General features: G+C 48.2%; 2 protein-coding genes across 6 annotated transcripts in view; both read right to left on the minus strand.

The window, feature by feature from the left end:
- Positions 1-315: 315 nt before the first annotated feature.
- On the minus strand, positions 316-15,780 carry MOB3A (MOB kinase activator 3A). 4 transcript variants are annotated; one of them, XM_069790134.1, is made up of 5 exons: positions 15,621-15,763; positions 8,816-8,909; positions 4,479-5,040; positions 2,417-2,619; positions 316-1,734 (listed from the first exon to the last, which is right to left on the minus strand). In XM_069790134.1, exons 3-5 carry the CDS (start codon positions 4,894-4,896, stop codon positions 1,705-1,707), a joined length of 651 nt encoding a protein of 216 aa, XP_069646235.1. In that variant the 5' UTR covers positions 4,897-5,040; positions 8,816-8,909; positions 15,621-15,763; the 3' UTR covers positions 316-1,704. The 4 variants fall into 4 exon arrangements, with proteins under 4 accessions (XP_069646235.1, XP_069646234.1, XP_069646236.1 ...); XM_069790133.1 differs by lacking the exon at positions 8,816-8,909 and having other exon boundaries at positions 15,621-15,780; XM_069790135.1 differs by lacking the exon at positions 8,816-8,909 and having other exon boundaries at positions 15,633-15,757.
- A 3,035-nt stretch (positions 15,781-18,815) lies between these two features.
- AP3D1 (adaptor related protein complex 3 subunit delta 1) overlaps positions 18,816-27,836 on the minus strand; it is a 45,851-nt gene continuing 36,830 nt past the window's right edge. For both annotated transcript variants that reach the window (XM_069790139.1, XM_069790137.1), the window contains 10 exons: positions 27,269-27,331; positions 26,532-26,633; positions 25,858-26,007; positions 25,675-25,722; positions 25,101-25,290; positions 23,897-23,985; positions 22,774-22,859; positions 22,210-22,331; positions 21,384-21,463; positions 18,816-21,005 (listed from right to left, as the gene is read on the minus strand). In XM_069790139.1, coding sequence (XP_069646240.1) covers positions 20,910-21,005; positions 21,384-21,463; positions 22,210-22,331; positions 22,774-22,859; positions 23,897-23,985; positions 25,101-25,290; positions 25,675-25,722; positions 25,858-26,007; positions 26,532-26,633; positions 27,269-27,331 — 1,026 coding nt within the window. In that variant the 3' untranslated portion in view covers positions 18,816-20,909. The remainder of the gene's footprint in view (positions 21,006-21,383; positions 21,464-22,209; positions 22,332-22,773; positions 22,860-23,896; positions 23,986-25,100; positions 25,291-25,674; positions 25,723-25,857; positions 26,008-26,531; positions 26,634-27,268; positions 27,332-27,836) is intronic.

Consider the following 27,836-nt stretch of genomic DNA (forward strand, 5'->3'; position numbering starts at 1 on the left):
CAGGGACATGGGTGAGACAAGTCAGGACAACCCCAGCCTGCTGGTTGAACTCCAGCACCTGCCTGCTCTGCCCTACAGCCCTGGGAACAAGCGTGGGGCTTGGAGCAGCCTGGACCTGGCACCTTGAGAGCAGGAGGAATGAAACCTTACAGCAGTAGAGCCAGGAGCACAGGAGCACACACCCAGGAGGTTTTAGGAACTGTAGGAAACGGCTCTCCAGCGCACTTCCCGAGGAGTCCAAACACACCATGTTTGTTTTGCTGATAGAAAGACCCTGACGAACGTGTAATCACGAGACATTCAGCAATCAGAGTGTGCTATGTAAATACAACATAATTTATTGGTTCAATTTCAGAGAACTATAGTGGTATTTGTATGAGTGTCCTAACAATAGTACAAGAAACGAGAGTCACGTTACGTACAGAGATTCCAGGACACAGCAAAACTTTGTAAGGAAGAAGTGGTTAGTGGTACAGTTTGGTCACTGTTCATAGAAACCTTTTCTCTTACTGTAAACCCTGCTCCCCCACTCCCCCCAAATCCTAGGTAGACCTATCTACCTACCTTGGGGGTACTGCAAAGCTCTCATCACGCAGCGGAGTTGCTTGTGCAAGCAGCAGGCAAGGCTAGTGGTCTCTGGCTGCACACCAGAGACTTTGGTTACGAGATGTGCGCAGCTGAGCGAGGGGATGTGCCGCTCGGGAAGAGGGAGAAGGCTCCGTACCCTAATGGGAAGCAGAAAATGGTCCACACACAGCCAGTGAGGCCGGAGGGCGAGCAGCCCAGTTCCTTCTCAGCAGGGTCAGCGTACCACAAGGAGATGGGGAAGTGCAGGTGTTTGAGAAGAAAACTTCCCCACGCCTGTCCCAGCGCCCTCCCTCTACTCATTCCCACGAGGCACAGGTCTGCTTGGCCTAATGCTGCCGGCGCAGATCCCCATCCCCCGTGGGGATGGTGCGCCTGGAGCCACAGCTGGGCCGTGCACAGGGAGCAGCTCAGCTCAGAGCTGCTGTAAGAGGCAAGAGTGGATTCTCAACAGCAGCGCTCCTGCACAGACTCCATCAGCAGTGGCAGTGCTGGTCTAGCCATGAAAGAAACCAAAGTCCAACTTCGTTCAGAGGGAAAGCAAGGAGGGCCAAGCCTTGGGGACAGGATGCCAAGCGGGGGGTGAGCACAAAAGCAGCTCTGTCCAAAAACTGGACTCACAGCCAGTGGAAGAGGTGCTGGAACCAAACAGCACCCCAGGGGATCCACGTACACCAGCATTTCTTCCCCAATCCCCAGGTAACCTCCCTTCGCGGGTGGGAAATGGGTGCCTGGAGGGAAGTACCGCTTCCATGGCAGCACCAGCTACACGACATGGCTCTGTTTGAAGCATCTGGCTCGGCTCGGTTGGTGCTGCTGCAGTGAGGGGATGGGGAAGAGGCAGTACAGGGTGGCTCCTCCCTCCTCAAAGAGCGAGCATTTCCACCAAGTGGCCCAAAATATTTTCTTTTTTTTATAGAAATTACTATAAAAAACTAGTTTATCTAGAGCATCTTTAAAAAAATATTCCTGCAATATCACAGTTTTACATTGAAACTCATTAAAAATATAGATTTCTTTAACAAAACGTCTCTGTTCTCCCCTTGAATCACGTCTCCAATGCAGGAGTGAGACTCGGAGTCCTCAGAAGAGACGCTGAGGTGGGAGCAAGGTCTGATCTCAGTGGCACATCCGGGACGTCATTTCCTTCTGTCAAAGGGACAGACAAGACAAGGGACCATGAATGAAGATCCAGATTGCCAGGTGAGGGTGTGGATGAAAAAACCTCACCTTTGTTTAGTCGTAAATACGCTTCTCAGTAACAGTGTCACCGCGTGTCTAACAGCTCCAGTTTGGGCAGGTCCGTGTTCCCCCCACCACTCCCATTCCCAGGCACCGGCACTGCCCAGCGGCTCTGCAAGTCTGTTCTGCTGCTTATGGCTTTAGAAACACCATCACCTCCTAGGTCTAGGTCACATTAGCCATCCTCCAGACTCCTTGCGAAGGCAGTGGTGTTGTCCTTGCTTTCCGGCATGGGAAGTAAGCACAGGGAGGGGGTTTTAGCCATCCACATCCTGGATGGCTAACAGTGCCAGGCTCATGCACGCAAACAAGGCAAGCCAGCTGCTAGAAACGCAAGGAAGTTGCTGGAGAACAAGTCAACTTCACCCAACCGATGCCCCAACAACCCTGCTCAGCTGTGCCTGCACGTCCTGACTCCCAGTTCCCTGACAGTCAAATTGCAAGGCCAACCGATGTCCTCAATTTGGGCAACCAGTTCTGAGAAGGTACAAGAGACCTCTGTGACACCTCCACCCCCAGCCCACCCCTTCTGCACTGGCTGCAGACCCCAACAGACCAACGTGTAACCGGAGCCCACCCAGGGACTCACCAGTGGTTCCAGCTCCTTGGTGTCTATGAGATTGAACTCTTTCACAAAGTAGTAAAAGTGCTTGTAGCAGGTGTTCACATGGGCTTCCGACCCCATCTGGGTGATCCTGTCAAAATGGTGGATGTAGACGTGGACAAAGACTCGGAAAAGCCTGGAGAGAATCTTCTTCACCACTGGGAGGAAGTTCTTGGGGAAGGGAGTACCTGAGAGGGAAGACAAGACCATGAGAAACTTTTGGCAAAGTTAAAACTGATTCCTTGGGGCTAAAACAAATTGACAAAATGGATAGATTCAGACAAAAGGGCTTCTGTCCCTGGTAATTTCCAGTTCCTCTCTCCTTTCTTCTTTCTGTTCGGATCAGATTTTTCAAAGCACAGATTTCTGAAGTGACAGAGTGCTACACGCCATCGATCACTGCTAGTGACTGAAAGCAAGAGACCAGCCTTGCAGATTCCCAGCAGCTGTTTCAGTCTGATACAGTTTTCTTCTACTCCTATTTGGCATGTTTATATAAACAGTGCAAAATACTAGATACAACCAAACAACTTCCCAAAAGAAAGAGTCACTGCTGTTAACTCCCCACAGTTAATCTCTTATTTTGATATGTCTTTAGCTCTTTGGTTAAAAATTAAAGACTTTAAGGTCCTTTTTAAAGGCATCAGTTCTTTGGGATTTGTTTAGCCACGGCCCTGCAGCTGAACAGTCTGCCCAACCAGCCATCTCAGTCGAATATTACAGTTTAAAGTTCACACAGGTCATCATTTCTGGAGGAACGAGGATTAGTTAAACCCTTTCAGTGCTCTGCAGGAACTGCAGCATTTCAGTCAGCATTAAGGGCAAGGAATCTGGTAAAAGCTGAGCTGAAAACAACAATAACAATTAAAAAAACACAAACCACAACCCTCCTGCTGTCGGAAACTTGTCTTGCCTCCCCGAACAGAACAAACACCCTGCTTATAGTCCCCAGAGAATCCTGCAGAAGGGTCCTAACTAAAGGCAACACAGCAATCGTTTGGGCGACAAGAGGAACGGGTGGGGAGGATTTCGGTGTTTCAGCTGTCTGAAGAACTGGTTGGTTATGGCCCTGCTCCTTGCCTCTGCCCGCTCAACACCAGGTTTAAGCAGCATTTTGGCACGGGTGGAGGAGCCCCGCGGATGCTTGTGTGGCAGAGGCAGCAGACGTGTCCCAAACAGGGGCCAACTACAGCCCATCAGAGCTTCGACGGGATAAACGCTGGGGCAGGAGGGAGGGAGCTCTGCTGCATCTTGTCTTTTGCATCCCAGAAGATGGGAGCTCGGAATGGGATCAATCATATTTACCTAATGCTTTAGATACTGAATTCTCACATCTTATTCAACACAAAATAAACAAAAAACCCAACAATCTTTGTCCCAAAGCCAGTACACGAAGCTGCGTTTGGATATGCAGATTTAGGTGTCCTAGGCCAAACTCTTGTTTCCATCACCCTGGCAATAGATAAAACACTGCCCCTCCCTCCATGCACATGTCAGCATCCCACCCAGCTGCAACAAACAGCCGAGTGCATGCCAGGAAGCACTGAGCTAGAAAGGGCAGAGTCAGCTAACGCCAGCCTGTAATAACAAAGAGGCTAATTATGGGAACGTGGCCACCATCACCAGGCCGACGCAGAGCACGCACATTGAACCCAAGCTAGCAATCAGCTGTAAAAGAGCTGTCCTTCAGGAGACCACGTCCAGCATGAACTACTCGAGAGTCATGTCAGAGACTGACTTTTCTAAGAGCAGCCTCTTGTTTTTGCTGCTTAGGCTCAGCTTGGCTTTCCTCAAGGTATCCATGACTCCAAATGGGATCTGGTACAGCTCTAGGTATTTTAGCACTCCAGAAGAGCTCTGAAGTTTCTCGGGTGCTCAGAAGAGCTTACTACACTGCCAGCCTCTGAGTGGCACAAAAGGAAATAGTTCTGCTACAAGGGTGACCTGTGCAACAGCATCTCCTGGAACAGAAATGGGATCTGAGGGCTCAAAGCAGAAGGCTCTGCACCAGCCCCCTTCCCCCCATGGCCACTGGAACTGAACTCACCAACATTAGTGGGAAAGATGTCCTCGTTGTTGATCTGTACCTCAATCCAGTCCATCAGGAGGTTCATGTACTGGGGAGCAGACAGGGCTGTTGGTTTCCGGTACTTGTGCTCATCCTGCCATCGGTACTCGTACTTGGGTCCCCCCGACATGACGGGGCAGGACTGCTCTGTGCAATAGTCACTGATGGTGCCGTAGATCAGGTTGATGCGGTTGAAGAAGTCCACCACGTGCACGGCCACCCAGTCGTTCTGCTCCTCTCCTGGCGGCAGCTGGACAGCAACTTTCAAGTCCAGGCCAGCGTTGAGTGAGGCTTGAGCCTTCTTGTGCAGCTCAAACCGCTGAGTCCCCGGCTCAAACTTGCGCTTGGGTCGGAAGGTTTTGTCTTTATTGAACACTTGCTTTAAAGCATGGGACATTTTTTTTCTCTTCTTCTTTCTTTTCCAGGTCCGTAGCGATGACAGCTGGAGATGCAGCACTGCTGGGCCACTTCCCGGGGCAGGGCTGGGGCAACTCTGATCTGAAACCTCACAGAAACCTCCCTCTGCTCATCTGGTCCTGATCTGCAATGCAGCACAGAAGGGCAGCGATTAGGAGCAGCTCTCTCAACAGGAAACCTTGTCTAAATCCCATAGGAAGAGATCTGGGATACCATCTGGGCCCTCGCCCCAGATCTGAGAAGGCGGGGAAGCCAACGCCAGCTTTCTTTCCTCCCCCTTCTCTTTTACAGCCCAGCTTGCAGCAGAACAGAGGCTTGGCTGTCAGAGGTGACCTGGGCTGAACAGTCACCCCTGCAAGGTCTGCCTTGCTCAATGGGGGGATGAGGGAACCAGCCCCACAGCCCCATAGGGAAGAGGTGTGATGGGAAGGGGCAAAATGAGACATCAAGGCGTAGTCCCCCCGTGCCCCCCAGCGCACCCTCTGCAGGAGATCGCTGCTATTCACCCCGACATCATCACACGAAGAGACCCAAACCCCACAGAAGCAAGGAGAAACTCCACCATCAGCAGCACCTATTCAGCTCCAATACACCAAATAGTTAAGAAGGGTAAAACTTGAAGTTGGGTTTTACCTGGATCAGATTTTTCATCTACACTTCCCCCCCCTGCTTTGGAAACAAGCCTACCTAAAAGGTAAGGTTATGACAACCTACAACAAAGTTCAGATCTGCTGCCAGACGTACTCCAACAAAACAGCCGTTTGAGCAGGAGCTGCGTGTGCTGTCATAGCACTAAAGACAGGACAGGAAAGGGCAGAGGGGAACAAGAAGAAGAAGAAGAAGTTGCAGCTCAGGCACCCGGAAAGAGAATATCCTGAAATAACACCAGCTCTAAGAGCAGCCACAACCTCTTCTGCAGGTGCAGACAGACCATAAACATATTTTTCATTTAAGTTTAGCTCACTTCAAGTTGAAGGCTGGTTGAAAGCTGGAAGACCAGGGAAAGCTTGCCTTCCTCTTCCAATCTGTGGAAAAGAATTAGCTCCAAGAGGGTGAGACACAAGTTAAGATCTGAAAGGATGCTGACGAGAAACACAGCTCTGTTTATCTGTAGCTAATTATACCTCCTTTGTTCCCACATCCATCCCCTCGTATAATTTGTGTCAAGCTGCTCTTTGAAGGGAGCTCAAGGCAGAAAGCTGTGTGTACCAAAAATATTATTTTACATGTGCTGGACAGAGAAATAAATAAAGTAATAGAAATTAACTAAAGCTGATGCCTTACTGAATCTGGCAAATGAGAGTTTCCATAATTTTATAAGAAAGCAAGCAAACAAATCCCTTTCACCAAGCAGAAATCTAGCTAGATTTATATGAAGCCATAGTGTTGTTCAAATAGGTACAGTATCCTCAAACGTTGGCAAGAAAATCCCAAATTCAAGGTCAAAACTACCTTTGCTGCAATTCAGCCCATCTCTAACAGATGCTGCATAGTGCTAATCAGCATTTCTTCTCTGGAGAAAGATTAAAAAGATTTAAACCAAGGCCTCTTGTTTTCTTATTTAATTACAGTAAGGAAGAAAACCCAAACCACTTCAGTTTGTCCCACTAACAACAGGCTCAACATTTCCTAGCGCTACTTTTCCTGCAGGAACAGGCTCAGTAACCTTTTCGGTGTGGGAGCAGAGAGATCCAAACTCCTGTCGCAACATGGGCCACAACATGTGTTGGGAGAAACTGAAAAGGCATTTTAATGTGGTTTGATGAGATTCACCCTGGGCTGCAAGGTGAGTTCACTGTATGCATGCTTTCGCTGCACACAGTGCTGCGAAAACAGCTGCTGCGACCCCGCAAGCTACCGTGTGAGAGTCAAAAAAAAAGAAAAATAAGAAAACCCACAGAAGACGTGTCCTTAGGAGGTGTTTGATCACACCACAGACATGGTTAGAGGAAGTAGCGAACGGCGCAGAGGGACATCTGAGCACGAGGCAGCAGCTTTGGTTACCGAGAGCTGTGTCACAGCCTCACCACATCCTGCGGCAAAATGCCGAGGCGACCCGGCGGGGCGGAAGCACCGGGGGACTGTGCCCACCCTGCTGTGGTGCCACGTCCGGAGCGAAGGCAGGACCAGCCTCCAAGTAACCAACAATGTGGACAGCAGGTGCTGAGTCTGCAGCTATTTCCAGCAGGAAATCAGTCCCAGAGAAGCACTTGCACGCAATGATTTCCTTACACTGGAGATGGAGAAAGAAATGTCCTTTAAAACAAACAAGCCATAAAGAAGCATGAGCATCACCCTCCATACAGCTCCCTGGAGGACCGGCAGCATCCTCGGCACGGTATGACTCTGTTCCTGCTTATTTTCTGTAAGATCTGTCTGATTCCAGGCAGGCATCGTCCCTTCCGCTGGACAAGGACATGTTTCTCGAGCAGGGGTTAGGCTGCGGGTGCAGGGCCCGGCACAGAGAAGAGAATGGGGTGAAACAGAATGGCAAAACTGCTGAGAAAAAAACCAAACATCCCCTGGGCTTGGCCACGCATATCAAGAAGCAAATGCCAACCATTTTCCAGAAGAAATTGTCACTTGAGCAGGATGAAGAGGCTTTTAATATGTTTTATTTGGTATCAAGGCAACATCTGCCCTATAAACAACTTCCTCTTCCTTCGGAGACATCATTCATGAGAACTGGGGAGCTCAACACAGCAGCAATCGTCTCTCAGACGATTCAGCATCTGTCTGAAGGTATTAGCAAAATGAGTAGCTAAGACTTCAAGCAGATGCAGCCTATTTAATTATGGTCTTTGACTGCAACTGAGCTAAAAGAAACATTTAGCTCTAGGGAGGGGAAAAAAAAAAAAGCCAGGCACAGAGACCAAAAGCAACCCTGACATTGCTTGAAGATGATATCACATGTACAACACCTACTTCCACAGGCAGGAGTCACAGCTCGGGCAGCACTAAGAGACTGCCTTTGCACAGAAGAGAAAGGAAAGGTTAGGAACAATTAGGATATGGAACATGCAAAGCACCTGAATGATATTTGCAAGCTTCAAAGATGAGGAAAGAAAAACCAACCCCACAAATAAACCTGCAGTACATTTTGTTTACTCTTCCTTTCTAGCCAGCCAAGATTACAGCACACGTCACCGGTGCTCCGAGAGGACCTTGGCCATCCCTCCGAGATCACACAACCGCCGCAGAAAGCCTCACGCCATGGCAGGCTGTCCAGAACACAAACAAACCTCCAGCTTCTCTGCTATTCCCAAGGACACGAAAGGAGCAGCTCAGTGTTACGCTGGTTAAGGAGGCAACTTGCCTGCCCAACGAGGAGTGTTGAGGCCTAGCCCTCTCTTCCCTTCCCCAAAAGCTTGGTTTTTGTCCTTACTCCCTGCTCTCACAGCTCCAGTTCTAACGCTGATTTCTGCTGATGGCAATCCAGGGCAGGGCTACGTGTATCGCCCTGCCGTTCCTCTTCCCTCGCCAGAACAGCAGATCATGCAGTGCTGCCTTACTTTAAAGCCAGGCTCTGGGTAGAGGAAGCCCAGGCAGTCGCTTCCCCGTCTCTTGGTTACTTTTACATGCAGCTCAGAGAGGGTACGGAGAAAGGAAAGACAAATCACCTCCTCCGAAACACCTGGAAGCTGCCTCCCCTTGCAACCTGCTGCAGCTATCCTGAGGTCTTCCAGGAGCAAGCAATGTTCCCACTGGATCCTGCCCTCCCCGCAGAGGCAGAACAGCCCGAAACCCTCTTCCAGGAGTCCCATGACTGCTCCGTCAGCGCCTGCCCTGACCAACACCCAGCGCTCCCTTCCGCCGCTAACACTGTGCAGGGGTTTAACAACAGCCAGGGAAAAAAAAAAAACCAGAAAAAGCAAGCCAGCGCATCAGCAAGCTCCTACCTGCGTTTCTCGCCTCGGCAGAATACTGTTGCAATTGCTCAGCCCGTCTCTGCAACTTCTACGAGCGTTCGTAGGCACTGAGGCAAAGAGCTTCCTTTTTTAAAACAAGGAGGGAGAAAAAAAAAAAAAAAGTCCCGTTTCATGCGTGGCTGCAATCCAAAGGCTGCTGCAGGCTGGGGAGGGGTCAGAGATGCGGCCACTTCCCTCCCAGTGACCCCAGTGCCGGGGCAGCTCACATCCTGCTGCCTCACTGGTAAGAAAGCCCTTAAGCAAACCCCAGTGAGCAATGCATTTCTCAAAAGAATTGATTTCTCTAGTTTCCTTTTAGGGAAGCCACGCTGCTGTCCTGTGAGATGATACCAATATGGTATCGCTGCTCAGCATTCACATCGAGTCCAGCCGAAAGCTCCTTCTGCGGCTGCTTGTAATTGCAGCCCTTGGGTGACAAGCCCGTGCCAGTCACCCCATCCCCACAGCTCCCCGGAAGGGAGAGGGGAGCAACGAACCTCCGCCTTCGCCCCGAGCCATTTTCAGTGTCTTTACTCACCGCTAATGCCGTCACTCAGGCCAGAGTTTACAATACAGGACACAAAACCACCCATGCCAGTTTGATAAAGCAGCCACAATATATCAGATGCATCGAGTGCTTCAAAACCGAATTTACAGAGCACGCCCAAGAAGCAAAGTGGCTTCAAAATACACAACTTAGACAAGAAAGCAAAGACGGGGACACACACGCATTTTTTCCATCACTCCCCCCCCCACCTTCACAAATACCTTCTCTCAGGCATTCTGCACTAGCTCAGTTTCTCGGTACAAGATGATCCTGGTTTTCTACGATCACAGGAGAGATTTTAATACGGAGAGCAAGGATCAGACCAATTACAGCAAGCGGGGCTGGACTGGCACTAATGACAGCCACTTTTTTGCCTCTGGAGCCAGCGTGGCAACAAACGAGACAGCTCGCCTTCGCAGGATGAGGATTCCGGCTGCTCTTTTGAATTGTTTTACGATACGAGCAATGAAGGTCTGTCCCCGTGCTTACCTCAGCCAGGGCAGGGCACGGTGAGGAGCGTGTGGGGCAGGAGAGGAGGGCCGAGCGCGGCTGCGGCAGGCACGCCTGGCCATTCATAATCCCGGCGAGACGGCACTTCCACGTCAGCCGGCTTCCTGTTTGGCACCGAGTCCGGCCTCCCGGCCCAGGGAGCTGCCAATGTTTTCCCAAAAGTGAGTCATTCCCCTCTACAAGCTCTGTCGTGGTGTTTCTGTCTTTTCTCCTGCGAGATCGCTCCAAGCCGCCGCGCGAGGAGAACCGAGCAGCTGCCCGGCGTTACCCTCAGCATCGCCTTTTCTTGTTTTTCCTCCCTGCTTGCTCCTGGCAGCAGAAGCTGCTCTAAAGTTAAAGGAGAGGGAGCCGAGAGTGGAGCCAGCCCAGCTGCACCTACAGCCCCAGGCTGGGCGAGACACCAGCAGCGAGTTCGTTCTGCAGCTCTGCAGGACAATATCCACATTTTTCTCTTGGAAACTGCTTTAGTAGCAGTCTTCGCAACAAACTTAACAGAGCCATTCAGAAATGCACATTTGAAATGTTGAATTCCCAAGGTTTAGGCAAACAAAGAGCCCTTTATATTTCACCACAAAGTCAGTTTTAAGAAAGTCCTGCTGGTCCCCAGCCACCCCCCCCCCCCGCAATTTTAATCTGCTGCACAATTTGGAAATTCCCAAGTAAGAAACTGTACAGACACAGCATCTCCCTGGCACTTGCCGGAAAGAGGCTTGCTTAGGAGCAGGACGGTCTCTTTACATGCCTCCAAGCCATGCAAACACAGAGCCTATCTGCATCGCCATATGCATAAGAAAAGGCAACAGCATAATAAAAGACCAAAAATAGTTATACTGGGCTTTAATTGGTATCTTCTTTTTCCCCTGAAAGGCTATGCATTCAGACCAATTTTAAAGTCAAGTTAGCTTACATAATAAAGGGAAAAGCCCTGTTAAATTAAGCCATAGCTGAGTTAGGAGAAGACCCAGCCGACACAAGCGCAGCAGCTCTGGCAGAGCCCATCAGGCAGCTGCCTGCTGCAGCCTGCGCCAGATGGAAATGCCGCTGCACTGAGTGGAAAGCACCAGGTCACTGAGCAGCAAGAGGCACTTCTCAACCATCACGAGCAAGATGGAGGAGCAGAGGCAGTTCACTGCTCAACTCTGAGCCCAGGATTTAGATCCAGACCACGTGGCGACGACGGGAGGGACGTTACAGGTCTTGTGTGATGGAGCTCACACCGCAAGCGGATACTGAGGGGAGGCAGGTAAGGGAGTGAGCACCGATGGGGCTGGATAATCCTTTCTGGCAGGAGAGAGCGAAGACCGAATCGCCTGCAAACTCTGCGTGCAAGAAGACTGAATTTTCAACGTGGGTTGTCCCCCCTGGCCTTCCAGGCATCCTTCCCACAGCCACAGAGGGTGGAAAAGCCACACAAGAAAGTAACTTTTGTAAAAGGTCATCCCTCCTACTTTCTCTTCCCCAAAAGGGGAAGGTCAGACAGCAGATGCTGCAATTTAAAAATCTTCATTTGAAGGCCTAGAAATGACTGCAGTATAACAGGGACAGCTAGTAGAGCCCTGAGCACTACTGATTTAGGGCCAATTTTCTTGCCTCTTACGTGACATCTGCATCTATTGCAATGTCAGAGCCGCAGCTATTTTGGAAGGTTTCCACAGATCACGCTACACATCCACACTGGGATGACGGCTGCATGTGGAGGCAGAGCTAATCCGCTGCAGGCTTTGCAGACGCTGCGTTAAGCTGACAAGCTGGGTCACGACTCTAGGAGACAGGTTAACTGCACAGACAAATATTTCTAGGATAAACCACAGGCAGTGGGTGGCTGACGGCATGCTAAGAGCAGCTCTCTCTTTTTGAGGTCTCAGGGGCCATATTTTGCAGCCTGCTCCTTTGGGAAGACCTTTCACTGTTGTCCAGCCTGACTTTGTCCCCCAGTGCAGGACTCATAAGGGGCAGCGTGATATTTATCGAATCCGAGCTGCAAGCTACATGTTTCTTCCTGCTTTTGCAGGCTCCACATTACTGTCCTCACTGGGCAGGGATATTTTTTTGAACCAACAGCAGTTTCATCTACTCTAACTTTGGGATCTGCCCCCACCCAAGCAAAGGTAACACTGGTTTGGAGCATGAATTTTGCCTTAGGTTGATAAAATGACTACAGCAAGAGACATTGCTTTAACAGTGTAGCTTCGGGTCCAAGATCACAGGAGGTGCCAGGGCTATGAGCTCCTTCACCCAGGGACTGAGCCAGACCACGAGCTGGCCACACGGCCAACCTTTCCCATGGCAGGGCTAATCCCACCGACAAATACCTCTTTTCCCCATGTTAATATTACGCTTTTGGAAGAAAAGCAGTATTGTTTCTCCCTGAAAGCAGATGCCCACAAGGCTTGCTCTTCCCCTCCACGAGGAGATATGGCAGTAACCCAACACATTAGCATGTCTCCAGGCAAGGAATAAGCCCACTGATGTGGAGCTAGAGATCACCTCAAGACTAACCGCATCATAAGACCTCCTGCCACACAGTGAGGGGAAAAAGAAGAAAGAAAGAAAGAAAGAAAAAAAGGCCCAGACAGCAGCCCCAAGAAAAGCCTGCGGTTAAGATGAAGAAAAAAATTACAGCGCCTTTCAGTGCAGCCATGGGCCTGACTCAGCTCCTGCTTCAAACTGAAACAGGTTTTGGATGGCTCTAGCTCATATTCTGTTCCACAGGCTCCCTCAGAGCCAGTGCAGAGGCATGCAGCCACCGCTGCAATTCACCCAAACCCAGCCAGTCCCCAAGCAGGCAAGGCACTGAGCGCGGCCACAGCAGGACAATTCCCCCACGGCACAGCCCTATGCCAGAAGCACACGGGAATGGCCGGCAGTGTCACCACGTTTGCCTCTTCTCAAACTGACTCAACAACAACAAAGTCAAGCACCTAGGGACTTCATCCAGACTTTTCTGGAGGAAGGCAAAGCTGCCATAGCGTGATGGATTTTTTTGTGCTGGCTTTGCACACTTGAAGAAGTGTTTTTTTTTCCCGGCCTTGCTGCCTCCATTCCTCCCCTCTGCTACCTGGCTGCTTCACGTACTCGGAGCAACAATTTGCTCATTTCATCAGGAGCAGAACAGCACTTTTAGCACACCACCAGCTCCAAAATGAAGCAAGTAGCAGACCAAAACAGGAGGCACAGATAACTCTGCATCCCAGGGTTGTCTGAAAAAGGAAGGATAAAGATTCAGCCTAAGGTGCACTCTTTATTGAAAGCATTAGCTGGATATTACGTATTTCTAAAGATAAGCTCCTAAACCTCCAGCAAAGCTGGTTATGGATCCACTCACAGTAGCGTTTATGGCTCAAGTATCACAAAACACTTTCCTGTCTTATAAGAAATTAAAACTCAGAAGTGAAGGCAATTCTTTCCCCAGATCTGAACGCTGTGCGCAGAACTGGTTAGGTTTTGCAGTCTCTCTTTGACCCCACATGCTTTCACTGCTGACAAGGGAAACATTTTTCCTTTGTGTACTGTGGCTGTAGAGATACCTGGCCCATTTACAGAGAAGCATGAGTTACAAAACACAGCACACATCAGTACAGTCCAGCCTCCACAAATGGGACTAAATTGCACCGTTTCACTTTGGGTGGTACTTCACATCCCATCAACAGGAGAGCCATGTTAGAGCCAAATGTGGACAAGGAAGCATTTGGCCAACAGGTCCTGCACTAGAGGACAACTGAAGTCATGAAGGAGGACTTCGCTCAAGATGCTGAGTACGCTTCAAGCTCCCTAAGCCCCAGCCAAGTGGACAGGAGAGCCCGTTTCCATTTCTGACGATGGCACAGTTGACTGCCCAACCCCAAGAAGCGTGTCCAAAAGAGCATCCCAGATCCTGAAAGGTGAGCCAGGCACAGGGAACCAGCTCCCTGCTCAGTACCTGGACTCAACTCCTCAGTATAAACCAAGAGCACCAGTTTTTGCTATCACACCACCAAGCTGGCGTGAACTCCCAGAACTCCTCTCCTCCCTTTCTGGGGATTTTAAAAGGTTACAAACTCGCCCTCCTGCCCAAGTTAACTTCACAAGTACGTGACTAAGACAGAAAGTGAATCTAAGAGATGGAATATACAGTCCAAGAAACAGCAATAAACACAGAGTTGGATGCGAGCCTAAAGCTCGGAAAGGAAGCAGAGTGCAAGGACGAAGCCCTGGGGACTGTGATAAACAGGTGGCTGGGGAAATTTCACATCTCCTAGCAAAAATTCCCCCCCTGCCCTGCAACTTGGCAGAAGACTTCCAGACCGGAAAGGGGTTTTAAACAAAGAAGGGATGGGAATTGAGAAAGTGTGGCCACTCTTCAGCTCCAAGCAGTAGAAGGGGACCTTGCCTTTCACTAGCACCAGAGTCCATGACAGAGATACTCTCTTACATCTGTGCCACGTGCTAGACAACTTCAAATCCCTCTTTCCTCTCTCTCTGGAGGACTTCCTGCCCTTTCCTTTTTGTCTGTCCTTCTCACACACAGCAACAGTTTTCTCTGAAGGAGCTGAGTTTATCCTACTGCAGATCACAGCAGAGGCAGCTACTGCCAAGACTAGCATTCCTGCACTCATAGCTAGAGACAGAAGCAGAGCAAGAGTTTGCTTTCAAGCGTCACAAGTTTTCCCTCATGACAGCTGAGTCGCAGCTCACCATGATCAGGAAAAAAATATGAAAAATTCCCCATTCTCCCCAAGCACGTAAGAGATTGAGGAGTTTGAACTTCAGGACTATGCCTTTACCTACAATAGAAACATTTATTAGCATAGCTAGAGGAAGATGGGGGGAAAGAGATGGAATAAAATGTAAGAGTATCCAAGACTGTAACTTCACGGTTACACCAGCAAACCCCTTGCTCTCCGTGCTGGTTTTTTTTCCTCATTATGAGATTTTTGATTTGCTAGTCAAGACCGCAGCAGGTACCACCACCCGGACACCTGCAAGCGACCCCCCTCCAAGGGGAGGTGACGCCATCAGCCAGGTCTCTGCTCAGGAAGGTCACTGCTACGCACCGCAGCATCCCCTCGAAGACGTTTCTCCTCCAGGACACGCTAACACAAGCAGGACCATGCTTTGCTCACACCACCGGCTCCCAAACACCCCCGGGCCGGACCGGGGGCTCTGGGGACCACGGCAGGGGCATCAGGGGCCTTCTCCTCTGGCCAGAGAAGGGGTTTGGGTACGGACCACAGCTCAGTGAGCGCAAAGCCACGAGAAACTCGCCCGCAATTGCCTTCCGCCCAAGGAAAAAAATATAAATAATTAAAAAAAAAGAAAAAAAAGAGTAGATTTAGAAGTCCCAGTTCAACAGGCTGCTCGTTACGGCCAGCCCACCCCGGTGCGACCCCACGGCCCGAGGAAGCCCCTGCCCCGCCAGTGGAGCGGGGACAGCCCCGGGCCTCGCCGCCCTGGGGGGGGCTGGCGGGGACGGAGACCCCCCGGCAGGGCTGGGGACCCGCCCCGGGCGCCTCCCGAGGCCACCCCGGCTCAGGGACCCCCCTCCGGGCCCTCTTTTCCCCCAGAGGCCCCTATAGCCCCCCCCCCAGGCCCCTCCAGGGCCCTGCTCCCCCACGGGGCCCTCCAGCCGCCCTGTGCTCGCCCACAGGCCGCTCCAGGCCCCCCCCGGGACCCCCCTGCTCCCCTCCAAGCCCCCTGCGCTCGCCCACAACCCCCCCCCCCCCCCCCGCTCCCCTCCAGCCCCCCCCGGCGCCCCCGCACCTGGCTGGTCGCAGTTAATCCGTGGCGGCGCGGAGGCGTCGCCCCTCGTCGCCGCAGCACTCCTCCTCCGCCGCCGCCGCCGCCCCCCCTCTTCGTCCGCTCCGCACAACTTGGCGGTCTTCCGCGCGGCCCCTCTCCGCGCGCGGCCGCCGGCCCTACTTCCTCTTAAAGGGACCGCCCGCCCGCCCGCGCCTCGCCGCCGCCGGCTCCTCCCGCGGGCGGGACCGGGGCGGGGACGGGCCCCGGGGAAGGGCGGGGGGAACATGGGGCAGGGACCGGGGGGACGGGCCGCACCGGCGGGGGGCAGGCGCCGCGGACGTTAGGCGCCGCGGACGTTGTCGTGGGGACTACCGTGTATTTTATTTTAGTCTGCTTTCATTTTACTCCTTTATTTTCTTTTATTCTATTTCATTATTTTATTTAGCTTTATTCTATTTATTTAATCTACTTCATTTATTTTCTTTTATTCTACTCTGTTTTCTTTTATTTTCTCTTATTCTATTCTGTTTATTTTCTCTTATTCTGTTTATTTTCTCTTATTCTGTTTTATTCTACTTTGTTTTCTTTTATTTTCTCTTATTCTATTTTCTCTTATTCTGTTTTGTTTGTTTATCTTATTCTGTTTTGTTTGTTTATTTTCTCTTATTCTATTTTGTTTGTTTATTTTCTCTTATTCTATTTTATTCTACTTTGTTTTCATTTATTTTCTCTTATTCTGTTTATTTTCTCTTATCCTGTTTATTTTCTCTTATTCTGTTTTGCTTGTTTATTTTCTTTTACTCTATTTTATTTTCTTTTACTCTATTTGATTTATTATTTTTATTTTTCGAGAGCTGGGGAGAAGGGCCAGCCCATAGCCGTACCCCAGCCCAGGGGATGCTTAGGAGGCTGCGGGGCACTGAGGGGCTGCAGCCCCCGCCGGCGCCTTACTCGGCACCTTGGTGGAATTAAATAATCCATTAAAATCGGGAGAACCCGGCCGCAGAGCGTGGCACGCCGCGGTGGAACTGACAGAGCCAGGGGAAGGTTTGCCTGAATTTTTAATGCGGTGGGACAGAAGAGCGTGAGGAGGTGCCCTGGAAAGGGCAGAAATGCTCAGAAATCAGAAGCAAAAATTAGATTAAGGATCAGGAAACCTCCAGATCCGGCCGGATTTCACGGAGCAACGGCTCCGGCGTAAGGTCTGGGGAAGGGACCCCCTCAGTCCCCAGAGAAGAGGAGCCAGTCCCCAGCAGCACCCTTAACAAAAAAACGCTTTTTTCCTCACATCCTCAGCCCTCCCTCGAGCATCCTTCCACCCCCAGGTCCCTTCAGACCATCCTCCGGCACCCCAATAACTTTCTTATTTTCCTGATTTGAGTCTGTCGGGGGGGAGGAGGGTGGTTTTGGCACCACCGGGAACCAGCCGCGGCCCCGGTCCTGCCCCGGCTCACGGCCCAAGCTGGGTTTGAGGCCGGGACGGTTGGTGGAAGGGGAACGGCTGAAGGGAGCTGCGCGTCCTTGAAACTCAGTCATAAAAAAGGAGAAGTAGCAGGAAACGCAGCTGCTGGTTCAAAGGGAAATTTTCACAAACAGCAGAAGGAGGGAAGTCGAACGCAGGTGGTAAGTCCCCGGGAAGCCCCAAACCAAACGGTGCCCAAAAGCACAGCCGTTCCCCTCACCCCGCAGAGCTCCCTCCCGTCCAGCACTCGCAGCGTTTTTCCTACGCTCCTACCCCGTCGCTGGCACCGCAGGACAGCTCGCCGCTCTCCCGTGCGGGTTCCCCCGCGACCACCCCAAATCGACAGCCCCGCAGCCCCAGCTCAGCTCCACCCGTGGTGCTCAGGGGCCCCCCGGGAGCCTGCGGCAGCACCCACGGGTGAAGGTTTCGGCTTTTCCATCCTGACCTCGTGCTGGCTCTTCTCTGCAGCTTGGATGTCCCTGCAGAGCAGCTGATCCCGCTTTCTGCTCCCAAGAGCGGCCTGTGGTCACAGCCCTGGCACGGGGGGGGGGGCTGGAGCCCCACAGAGGAGCCGGGGCAGCTGCTCCGGCATCGTTAGTGCCTCTCCAGAGAGCGCAGCTGCTAACGGTTGGGTACCTCCAAGGAAGAGATGCTGCTCCCATCAAGACTTGGCATGAAACTGTCGCAACCACAAACCTCGGGGGTGGCACTCTCCTGTCCTTGCAAGGATGGTGCAGAGCACTGTTTCCTTTATGTGCTTGTTCATAACATACCGATAAGGACGGATTTTGTCCAGTTGCTCAACGGATTTTGACGCGACGTAAGCGCAGAGAGCAGGGCAAGAGCCTGTCTTGCTGTTCGAAGCCAGAAGTGCATGATGCCGGCTTCGCTGTAAACTCCTGCATTGACCAGTTAAGGTCCTGCAGCTCCTTAAATACTCGATGTTCACTCCAAATGCTTCCTGGGTTTGGTTTTTTTTCACACATTTTCAGAGAGATGGGTGTTTGTTGTTGTTTTCATCCTGTTTCATCAGATTTGTGCAGTCCTACAATGCGGCAGAGGGATTTTACTGGATGTCAGGCCAAGAGGAAGAGACAGAAGAGGCTGATTTCTGACCTTAAGTTTCTAGACATCAAGACCAGAGCTCTAATTTTCACAAGTGCTTAGATTTTAGCTGCAACTGTGATCCAAAAAAAAATATATTAATGCAGCTTTAACTGAGATTGTCTAAATTATATTTTTTTTTGCCTGTAACTTTTGTGTTAGTGACAACTGTTGTCTGCACTGCTGCCTTCCAAAGGAGTGCTGAAACGTGACAGCCTGACCAGTTAGTTATTCTAAGTGTGTAGGAATCAAAGTTTTGGTGCCTATAAAAATCAGGTCAGTTTAGAATACAGGAGATGTAGAACAGCATCATTCCAGTCTCCCTCACTATAGACTCCTCTTCTGCTCATGTACTTCACACCTTTGAGCTGCTGCCGCTGACAGAGCGGGTATGTGATGCACACTTTAGGGATACAGGACTGTCAGGACTCCCCCCACCGATGCACACCAGTCCCCAGCTGATAAAAACCCACCACTCCACACAGCGGTGTTAGAAATGACTTCTTACCTCCTCCCAAAGTTTTGGAATGAGATTCTTCTTAGCTTCCCCAAAGACACAAGCATTCAGAGCTGGGGTACATCCACGTCATGCTTTTGGGTCCATACAAGCTGGAAGGGTCTTATAAAAGGACTATTTACAAAGCCAAAAATTTAACTTTGTTTTGAAAGTTTATTGGATCATCTTGACACAAAATCATTACAGCAGCTTGTGGTATGTTGTTTTCTTTTTTTTTTTTTTTTTTTTTTTTTTTTTAAGGGAATGTTGATAGCAAATAAATTTGTGAATGTAACACATCATACAGTTTCAAAATTCTAGAATCACTGCACAGGATTCCGTAAGAGAAGACTCTACATGCTAAAGTGACAGTTTTCATCCATGAATTAAAAAAAACACTAATTGAGGAACATTATCCTTTAAGACAATTTTAATATGTTCAGTTTCTAATACACAAACTGGCTAACCAAGGGAGGTTGACCAATACCAAAAACTACCACTTCACCAGCAGTGAAGCCTGCTGCAAACGAATTCCTGCAGCGCACAAGTGTGGTCAGAATACGAAGCTGGTCCTAGCAATAAAACCAGAGCAGAGCCTTTGCAAAAATACCCTAATACGGGAAGAGTGTGAAGAGCACAAGACACGCTTTAAGTACAGGACATTCACCCAAAGGAGAAGATCAACACTTTATCCCGTTTCCCGCCTAGTGTTTTAGTTCAACTCTACTGGGCACTGCTGATGCCTGTCGGAGTGGTGGTGGTGCTGGAGAAGTGCAGACCAACCCAACTCCTCCCTGGGGACCCTTCAGCTATTCACCTGTGCCTCAAAGCAAAACCGTTCAAGCGTGTTCTCAGTTTGCTGGGTATGCAACAGCAAGTAAAAGAACTGGGTGAAAAAAAAAATAGAAAAAATTGAAAGCAAGAGATTTTGGAGAAGGACATCAATTAAGCATCTCTGTAAAGGGCACAGTGACATCCCTTTCCAGTCAGTGATTCTACAAGATTTCAATAGTGCAGAATGGGCTTCACTTCGTAGACCCTCCCTTTCTTCCCTCTAAAGTAACATGCTACAGACCCACGTCTGCAGCTCCTCACCAAGGCCTCCCTCCTGCCATCCAGGCAGGGAGACTTCTGCTGCAGGGACCCAGTTACACTTGCGCTGCTAAATCTGCATCCACTGCTGTGAGGGCAGGGCCATGGGACGCTACGGGGACAACTGAGACAGCACAACATCTCTGATTTCACAGCACAGAGGGAGGGAACAGGGCTGTTATCTGCAAACTGTTCAGAATACAAGGGATTACACACGTGGGCGTTTCTCTAACCTGGTAGTGGTCAACCTCAGCTGGTGAGCAATATGATAAAAAAGCAGGAACAGACCCCTTCGGATTTCCAGTTTCTTGCTACACCCTAACTTTTCAGGAATGTGAAATTGAAGTGGACTCATAAAACACATCAGCAGAGACTGCTCAAAGGGGAGAGGCATGATAGACTCCATTTGCGGGGGTGGTCAACAGGAGCAGAGAACCAAACAGTAACACTTCCAGCCTGTTTCATGCATTCACTCTCTACTCTTTCAGCTGTCACTAAAAGAAGGTTAAGGCTCAAGGCAACTACTATAAACAGAAACTCAAACATCCCAGTTCTCACAGGGCTCATTTGGATTAGCTCAAGGAGATGGAGGATGTTTATATGCTGATCACAATAGATCTTGAGATAATAATAATAATAATAACAAATCATATATATAAAAAAAAAAAAAGAGAGGCCTTCAGGTCCAGCACCAGCCTCTGCTAGAAATATACATCAACTACAGCAGCCCTGAAGCCATATTCCATGGCTAAGAATCAAGTCAACCTTCCCTGGCAATAAGCACAAGCAACAGACTCTGTGCTACTGTTGATAAAATTCTGCTTAGTCCACCATCCCACGCAGATGGCAAGGTTTATGGGATCATCATGAGCTGCTGAATAAATAGCGCCACTCCCTCCCTCCCTCCCTCCTCCAGTCATGTCACCAGGATCTCTTTGGGCTAGAAAGGGTTAACACCACAGTTTGTAAAAAGTTTTGAAATAAAAAGGTAACATACAGCCTTAAAATGTCTAAACTGCAAACAATGGTGGAGTTAACTGAAAAGCACGTGCCCCAGGATAGTACATGCGTACGAGGGAGAAACTTAACACTTGGGTCTGCTCGTCTTTACACATTAGGTGTGTTTCTTGTAGTTGGAATATTTCGTAGGGAATATTCAGCACTTGGACAATGTCTCTTTCATCTCATCCAACAAGTTGCTAAGCAGGGTGGAATCATTACATTTCCCATCTATGGATACAGAGTTCTCTCCCTTGGAAAGAAAAAGAAAAAAGAAATCCATTAGCTTCTCTTCTAAGCGGGGACAATTTTATTCCCAGCCAAGCTCAGGGACTGCAAACAGCCGGTGAAGCCTTTGCCAGGAACGAAGCAGGCTTAGCCGAGAGGTCAGTCTGGGGAAGCCATCAGTGCTGCTACTACCCACCGGGTATGCGCGGGGCAACAGAAAGCCCATGGGGAGGTACAAGATTGGTAGTAACACAGTGAAAACAGCTAGATGGGCCAGATAAATTAAATTGCCCATGGTGTCCCTGGATGATTTAGACAGGAATATTTCCTCTTTCTGTTAAGGCAGAAGGCTGCAGATTTAGCTTCTCTCGGGTCTTGTTTCAGAGTGGTACAATGCTCTCACCTTTTTTACCAGTAGGCAGACGTGATGGCCTTGGATAGAACGACTGTACATTGATGCACATGAATCAACGCGTTCCACAACTATAAAGAAAACAGGAGTTTTCATTTAGCGAGACAATTTTAATACAAGGTTTGCTTCCCATGAAGAGGAACTACTGCTTTGCCTGGCCTCAAGGACTAGAAGCTTCTACTGAGTGAGGGGAGGAGTAGTCAGGGTTAAGATGATGTATGTGCCTGGCTGCTACCTGGGATATTTCACAATAATGAGGTTAGTCATTTAAGTAAGCTGCAAATGTTTTGTGGCAAAAACACTGATCAGAACGTACATCTCTTCCCCAGAAATACTTTCAGTGAGGCAACATCTAATGCATACACCAGAGCATGATGAAACAGCCATTTGTTTTGCTTCATCCAGTACTTGTATTTTAATTATTAAGTCCAAACTTGAATAGCTCACGCTCTCCCTTACTGAAACGAAGCACTGGGGAAAGAGGTAGGCTGAAGCACTGAAGATCAAACAAACCCTCCAGAGAACAGTTACAGCCCTAATTATATGCAAGCTGCTCCCGTGATACCTGCCACATACCTTGCTGGACTGGAGGAAAGCCACAGGGACAGAAGGAGAGTTCATTTTGAAGAACATTGCATGTTTTGAGGATACCAATGTATTACAAGACTGGAAAAAAACCTCCTCTCCCAAATTTATTTAATCTGGACACCACCTGCTTCTGTCATCGTTGAGGCCACGGAGCGTTGCACTTGCCAGGCACAGCAGAAATTTTAGAATACAGAATTTTGCAGAAGGTTCTGCATCGAGGAAGACTCACCTGAAAAATGATGATGAAAACAGATCTTTGCCAGTAGATGTTGGAAAGAAATGCTAATTCCATCTACTTTAATAGAACTGATGTGCAGATCTCCAGACTCTAGGAGCTTGGCAAAAGCATCACTGCAAAACAGGAAGGAAAGTAAACACCTGTGCTAGAAATTCAAGTGAAATCTGCCACATTAGCCCCATGCAGACCTTGAGACAACTCAGGATGCAGACGTCTAAGTACTACCAAGCTCTAGGAAAATGGGTTTACAACAAATATGGGAACCATACTCCAGACTCCACTGGAGTACCCTGGGACCTCAACCAGAGCTACTTCGACATGACCTCTGCCAGCCTACAGGGCATATAGCTCCTTCTCCAGAATCACTTAAAATATGTCCAGCAACATATTTCAACAGTCAAACAATCCACAAGATAACTGAACTGTAATCAAAGCAATCACAAGCAGTCAAAGTCAAAAGCATGCTGCGTATCTTGCAGAGATGGCCTGCAGCCAAAGCTTAGCTTCACATGGGCAGCAAAAGCACCAATGTTGTGCTCCCTAAATGGCACTTACCTATAGCAAGGCGTCGTGATCAAGTATGAAGCGCAACTGAAGTGCAATTTGAAATCTAGTTTTTCATGGGTTGAACCTTCATCATTCTGCAACAGGTCAAAGGAAAGGAGATGAATGGGAGCCCCAAGGCAGCAAGAGGAGGCACCACCCCCACCTACCAAACAGGCACCAACGAAGACTTCAGGGCTCAATTCCCTTTGATATACCCTGGCTGGGCCTGATGGATCAGTGTGAGAACAACCGTCGCGCTACAACATCAGGCCACTTACAGAAAAGATTTGGGCAGCTAGGTTGATACATAGACCTAGATAAGGGACACAACTGGAGGGATTGGGCTGCATTTTTGATTGCACTCTGCTGAAAGACACTGAGCAGACTGAATTTAAACCAACACTTGGAGATGTGGTTTTACAGTTCACCATTTCCCAAGCAAAATAATAAATTAGTATCTCCCAGATTCTTAGGTACTGAAAATAGGACTAGTATACTATCTTCAAGAAACCTTTAAAATAGAGATAATGGCTGACTCAGAAGTAGCCACAACTGTCTCCATTCACTTCCTTCGAGCTGTTCATGCAGCTGCTTCGTTAATAATTTTACTGAAGTAAGATCAGAAACCCACATAGTCTTATACAGGTCGATACTTATTCAACAATGCCTTCAGCTAACCTCACTCTTGTTCTGGGTTTCCATCCTTATTAACTGTATCTAATTCTTACTACTATTTTTCCAGCCTTGTACAAGGTAGCCATGTCCAACTGATCTTTGGATAACTGAGATCAGAGGAAACAGACTGGGTTGCATCTCTTGCCAGTTGGTTGACCTCCTCTCCCCGGCAGATGCACCACTGCAGTGATTTTCTAGCTGACAATGTGGCATATGTTTCAGGCTGCATTGCTCACACACTGCTGGGAATGACAATTTAGGACATGCTTACGCAGTATTCGGGACACTCTTTGCACAAGATGTCATGTAAAAATACTTCTCACATCACAGAATGGGCTGGTGCAGCAGAGATGAAATGATGCCTAAAAAAGCTCTAAAGCAGTGCTTTCCACCCAAGTCAAGCTCCCTTATGCAGTTCCAAAGGAAGCAGAAGCACAGAGTTTAAAGCTGCACTTACTTTGACTATAAAGGACAGTGTTCCTTTTAACTTCTGAGCCATAACAATACTCTGAAGTGTAAACACAAACTGGGCTTCATTAGAGATTCCTAGCGTGAAGAGAGGAGAGGGAGAAGTCAAGTCAGAAAATGGTTTCCGTATCTAAGTAATGGTTAGAATAAGCTAATCAGTAGCAGCTAAGCTTTATGTGCTGACTATTTTTGAACCAGGTTTGAAATTTTCTGTGTAGTGGGAAGAGAGTATGCACAATTCCTGCTGTGAATTAACAGTGTTATAGCACTTAGCTCTTGGTTCTCTGAAAAGCAGCTGTGATAGCTGGCATTTGGTAGAGGTTGAGTGAGTGCCTGGGCAAAGTATGTCGCAGTGGCAATATATTTAAACTGTTTGTATAGCTGGGAAATATAGAGCTTTCCAAGTAGTTTTCAGAACTAATTCGAATTCTATATGTTTTTCTTTTAATATACAAGTCCGTGTCAAGAACTGCCTTACACAGAATAAAAAAAACCCCAAACCCCACTGCTTTTCACAGGGGATCAAAATGCACCCTGAAGCCACTAAATCCCAGAAGACTTGTGTGAGCTGTTTCAGTATTCAAATTAACTCTTCAGTGAAGGAACTGAAATTCAAAGAAGTTTAGCGATTCAACTGTACTATTGTACTATGTATGAAGCCATTATCGTTCATCTCTGTGTCTAGTATTTCTTAAGGGCTCAGCTCCCCATCCAAATAAGCACATACTTGTCACAAACTTTCACTGCATATGGCCTCTGCCATTAAAACAGTGGAACAATAGCTTGAGAATAAATTCAGAGTGGATTCTAATGGTTCATGAACCTATAGCTTTGTTTCATTTTAAATCTCATAGCAAACTCCTTATGAATTTTGGACTCCTGTAGTTGGCAATGCTGGCACGTTCAAAGGTGTGCCAGTCCGCAGTCACCTGAAAAAGGAACTCAGACATTTGGACTCCCAGTCCTACATTATAGGCTTTGCTCTTGCTGTACAGAACCACCTGTGTTTATAGCCATACTGTAAGAAGGCTTATCCTCTCCAGTGAATTGTGTGAAAGCCCAGCGAACACCCAGGCAGAGGGACATGTCTTTCCAGAAAACAGCAAGTAGCAAGAAGTTCAAACAATTCTTTCCACAGGAGGGCAGTGCAGGACTAGACATACTCCAAGAACTCTGTGCAAAGCTGCGCATACCAGGGGGGAGCTGAAAGGGCACAGGTATCCCATCATGTACTGATGATCCTTCTGGTCGGAGCATTTTAGTGTTGAGAGAGTCCAGGACATTTAGTTCCATGCTCTTAAGGAAGCTAGTGCTTTTGTTCTCAAAGATAACAGAGACAGTAACTTGACTATCATTCTGGAGGTTTCCTTGAATATCGTAGGTCTGCAAATCAAGGGGAGGGGGGAAATCACAGGAGATTCAGAAACTTCAAACACCAGAGCACCAGAACAGAACATAGCATCAGAATAAAGCAAGCTTCAAAATGAAGGTAATTTGGTACAGCTATAGGACCAATGAAAAGCACACTGGTGATCAGCTCCACAGTACTGCTAAGCAGTGGGAAAATATCAACTTGAAAACTCATTAAAAGGGACATGAAAAGGAATGGAAATGGAGCTTTGTTATATTTATACCTCCTGGGATTTAAACGGTTCTCCAGTTAAATGTTGCCTACATAAAGTCGCTACACCATCCCCAGGGTATCCCCTCTTTTCTTGGAGAACACAGAAAGAGAAGACATCTGGATTTAAATGCCAAAAACCTCACCATTTTAATATATGGATTTTCAGCAAGAAGGCGGTAACTGGACATAGGCTGAAAAACAAAAAAGAAATCACAGTCGCAATATAACTAATTTCTCTGAAAAGAGCTGTCATTCTCCTTCCTCCCCAAACAGTTTAGCTCCCACCTTTTCCCCAGGGCAAGGGCTGCCAGTGCACCGCTACTTACTGGTAGTGGTTCATCATCTAGTGTTCCATTCTGCACTGACTCTGTTGTCTCCTCCTCACTGTGATGACTCTTCTTTTTGGATTTCTTTTTATCCTTTGATTTCTCATCTTTCTCTTTCTTGTGCTTTTTCTTCTTATGCTTGGAGGATTTCTACCAAGAAGAAAAAGAAACTATAACAAACCCTTAAAAAACCCCAACATTTCCAGCCATTACATCATGACCCCTTTGCAGATCTTTCAACTATTGACTCCCACTCTATGCAGCCTTCTGGATGACCGAACAATTTCCTACTACTGCAGAAACCTGAAACAGAGTCCCCATTCCTTAAACCCCAACAGTAATTCTGTGTTGAGTCCCAGTAAACCCTTGCTCCCCACTCACGTGACAATACCTTAACGCGAAGCAGCCTGGGATCAGCAGAAGGCCCAATCTCTTCAACTGTTTAGAAGCTCAGCTTTAAAACTGCTACCTGACTCCCTGGCTCAAGGAACAAACAAACCTCTTACTACGAAGAGTTTAGAGCTCTGCAAGGGCGTAACATCCCACTGCTGCCTATTTGCAAGTGGTCACTACACTGGATAGGATGCTGTTGGTAATTCCTGTGTGCTTGTTTTTAAAGAATACAAGACACTAGGAGAATATGGCTAAGGGTGACTGCAATTTAAACCACTTACCTTTCCTTCACCCTCCTCCTCCTCTTCCTCTCGCTCTTCCCTTTCTTCCTTTTTTACCTCTTGAGCTTCAGGCACAACAGCAGCACCCACTTCAGGCTCACTCTGAGTGGATTAGCAGAAGGATTATGACACTAATGGAACACAGTTGAAACAACTGAATCCTACACCAAAAGAAATCTTAACAGTGACACTCCCCCCAACACCAACTGTTATTTCAAAAATTACTTTAGACTAACATGCTATCAAGCCTTTCAATTTTATGCCTCTGCAACCCAGCAAATATGATCACCTGAGGACAAGATACAAAAGGTTTCCTCCAAGGAATCCATCCCCTTATCTTCCCTGTCTCTTCCTCTAAAAATCTTCCATCAAAATTCATGAGACTTTTTCTTTCAGACTGTCTCTCTCATGTCTATTAATATTGCTAGTGTCTGGCTCACACTAGGAAATAAAACCATACAATAATATAGTATTAAAACCCACCAATAATATTAAAATCCACCAAGCCTGTAGCAGCATCTGCATTTCTATCCATTCATCTGCACAGCAGAATGAGCTTGAAACCTCTCATTACAGTGTCTGTAAACTGGGGAGATAAAATGACATTGCTTCACAGCAATAAGTTGAGGAGATGAAGCCTATCTTTCCCTTCTCTCCTGCAGCATGACAAAGCACTCCTATCACAGCTAAGATGCAATAAAAAGAAAAAGTTTCCTGTGATGTGGTAAGATGTCTACCTGTGGCTGGGTAGAGGAAGCAGGTGGTGGAGCAGTAGAGAGCCAGAAATCCAAGTCTTCCCCCTGAATTTCAAGAGAAAACAAAACCATTATAGTTGTTTTGATACCATTCTTTAAAAGAAAAAGAAAAAATTTAAATTAAAACCTTAAGTTTTCATGGAAATGCACTGCTCCAGAATGCCCATACATAGATGCTGCAATGCATTTAGGAGCAAATAGTTCAAGAAGCTTAACTTCAGCCTTTGAGCACACTTCCAAAACTGGACATAGCTGACAGTTAACTTCCAATTACCTTACACAGCAACAACATCTACAGGCATTCAAAGCCCAATTGCTGCATCTTAGAGGAAAAGTGCATCTCTGCAGAGTGGTTAACAAGGATACTTCAAGTCTTCAGAGTAACTGACAACTAATGTCAGGTTTTATAACTGAAAGATTCTGAAGTATATGGAGGACAGGATGTAGAACAAAAGCAAGTTCCAGATATTTTGCTAAAGAGTTCCCCATTCTAAGAACAGACAAAATACCAGTAAACTCAGCTTCCAAATTAGATCTGGAAGATCTGCTG

This window comes from Haliaeetus albicilla, chromosome 8 (assembly GCF_947461875.1).
Source record: "Haliaeetus albicilla chromosome 8, bHalAlb1.1, whole genome shotgun sequence".
NCBI lineage: Eukaryota > Metazoa > Chordata > Aves > Accipitriformes > Accipitridae > Haliaeetus > Haliaeetus albicilla.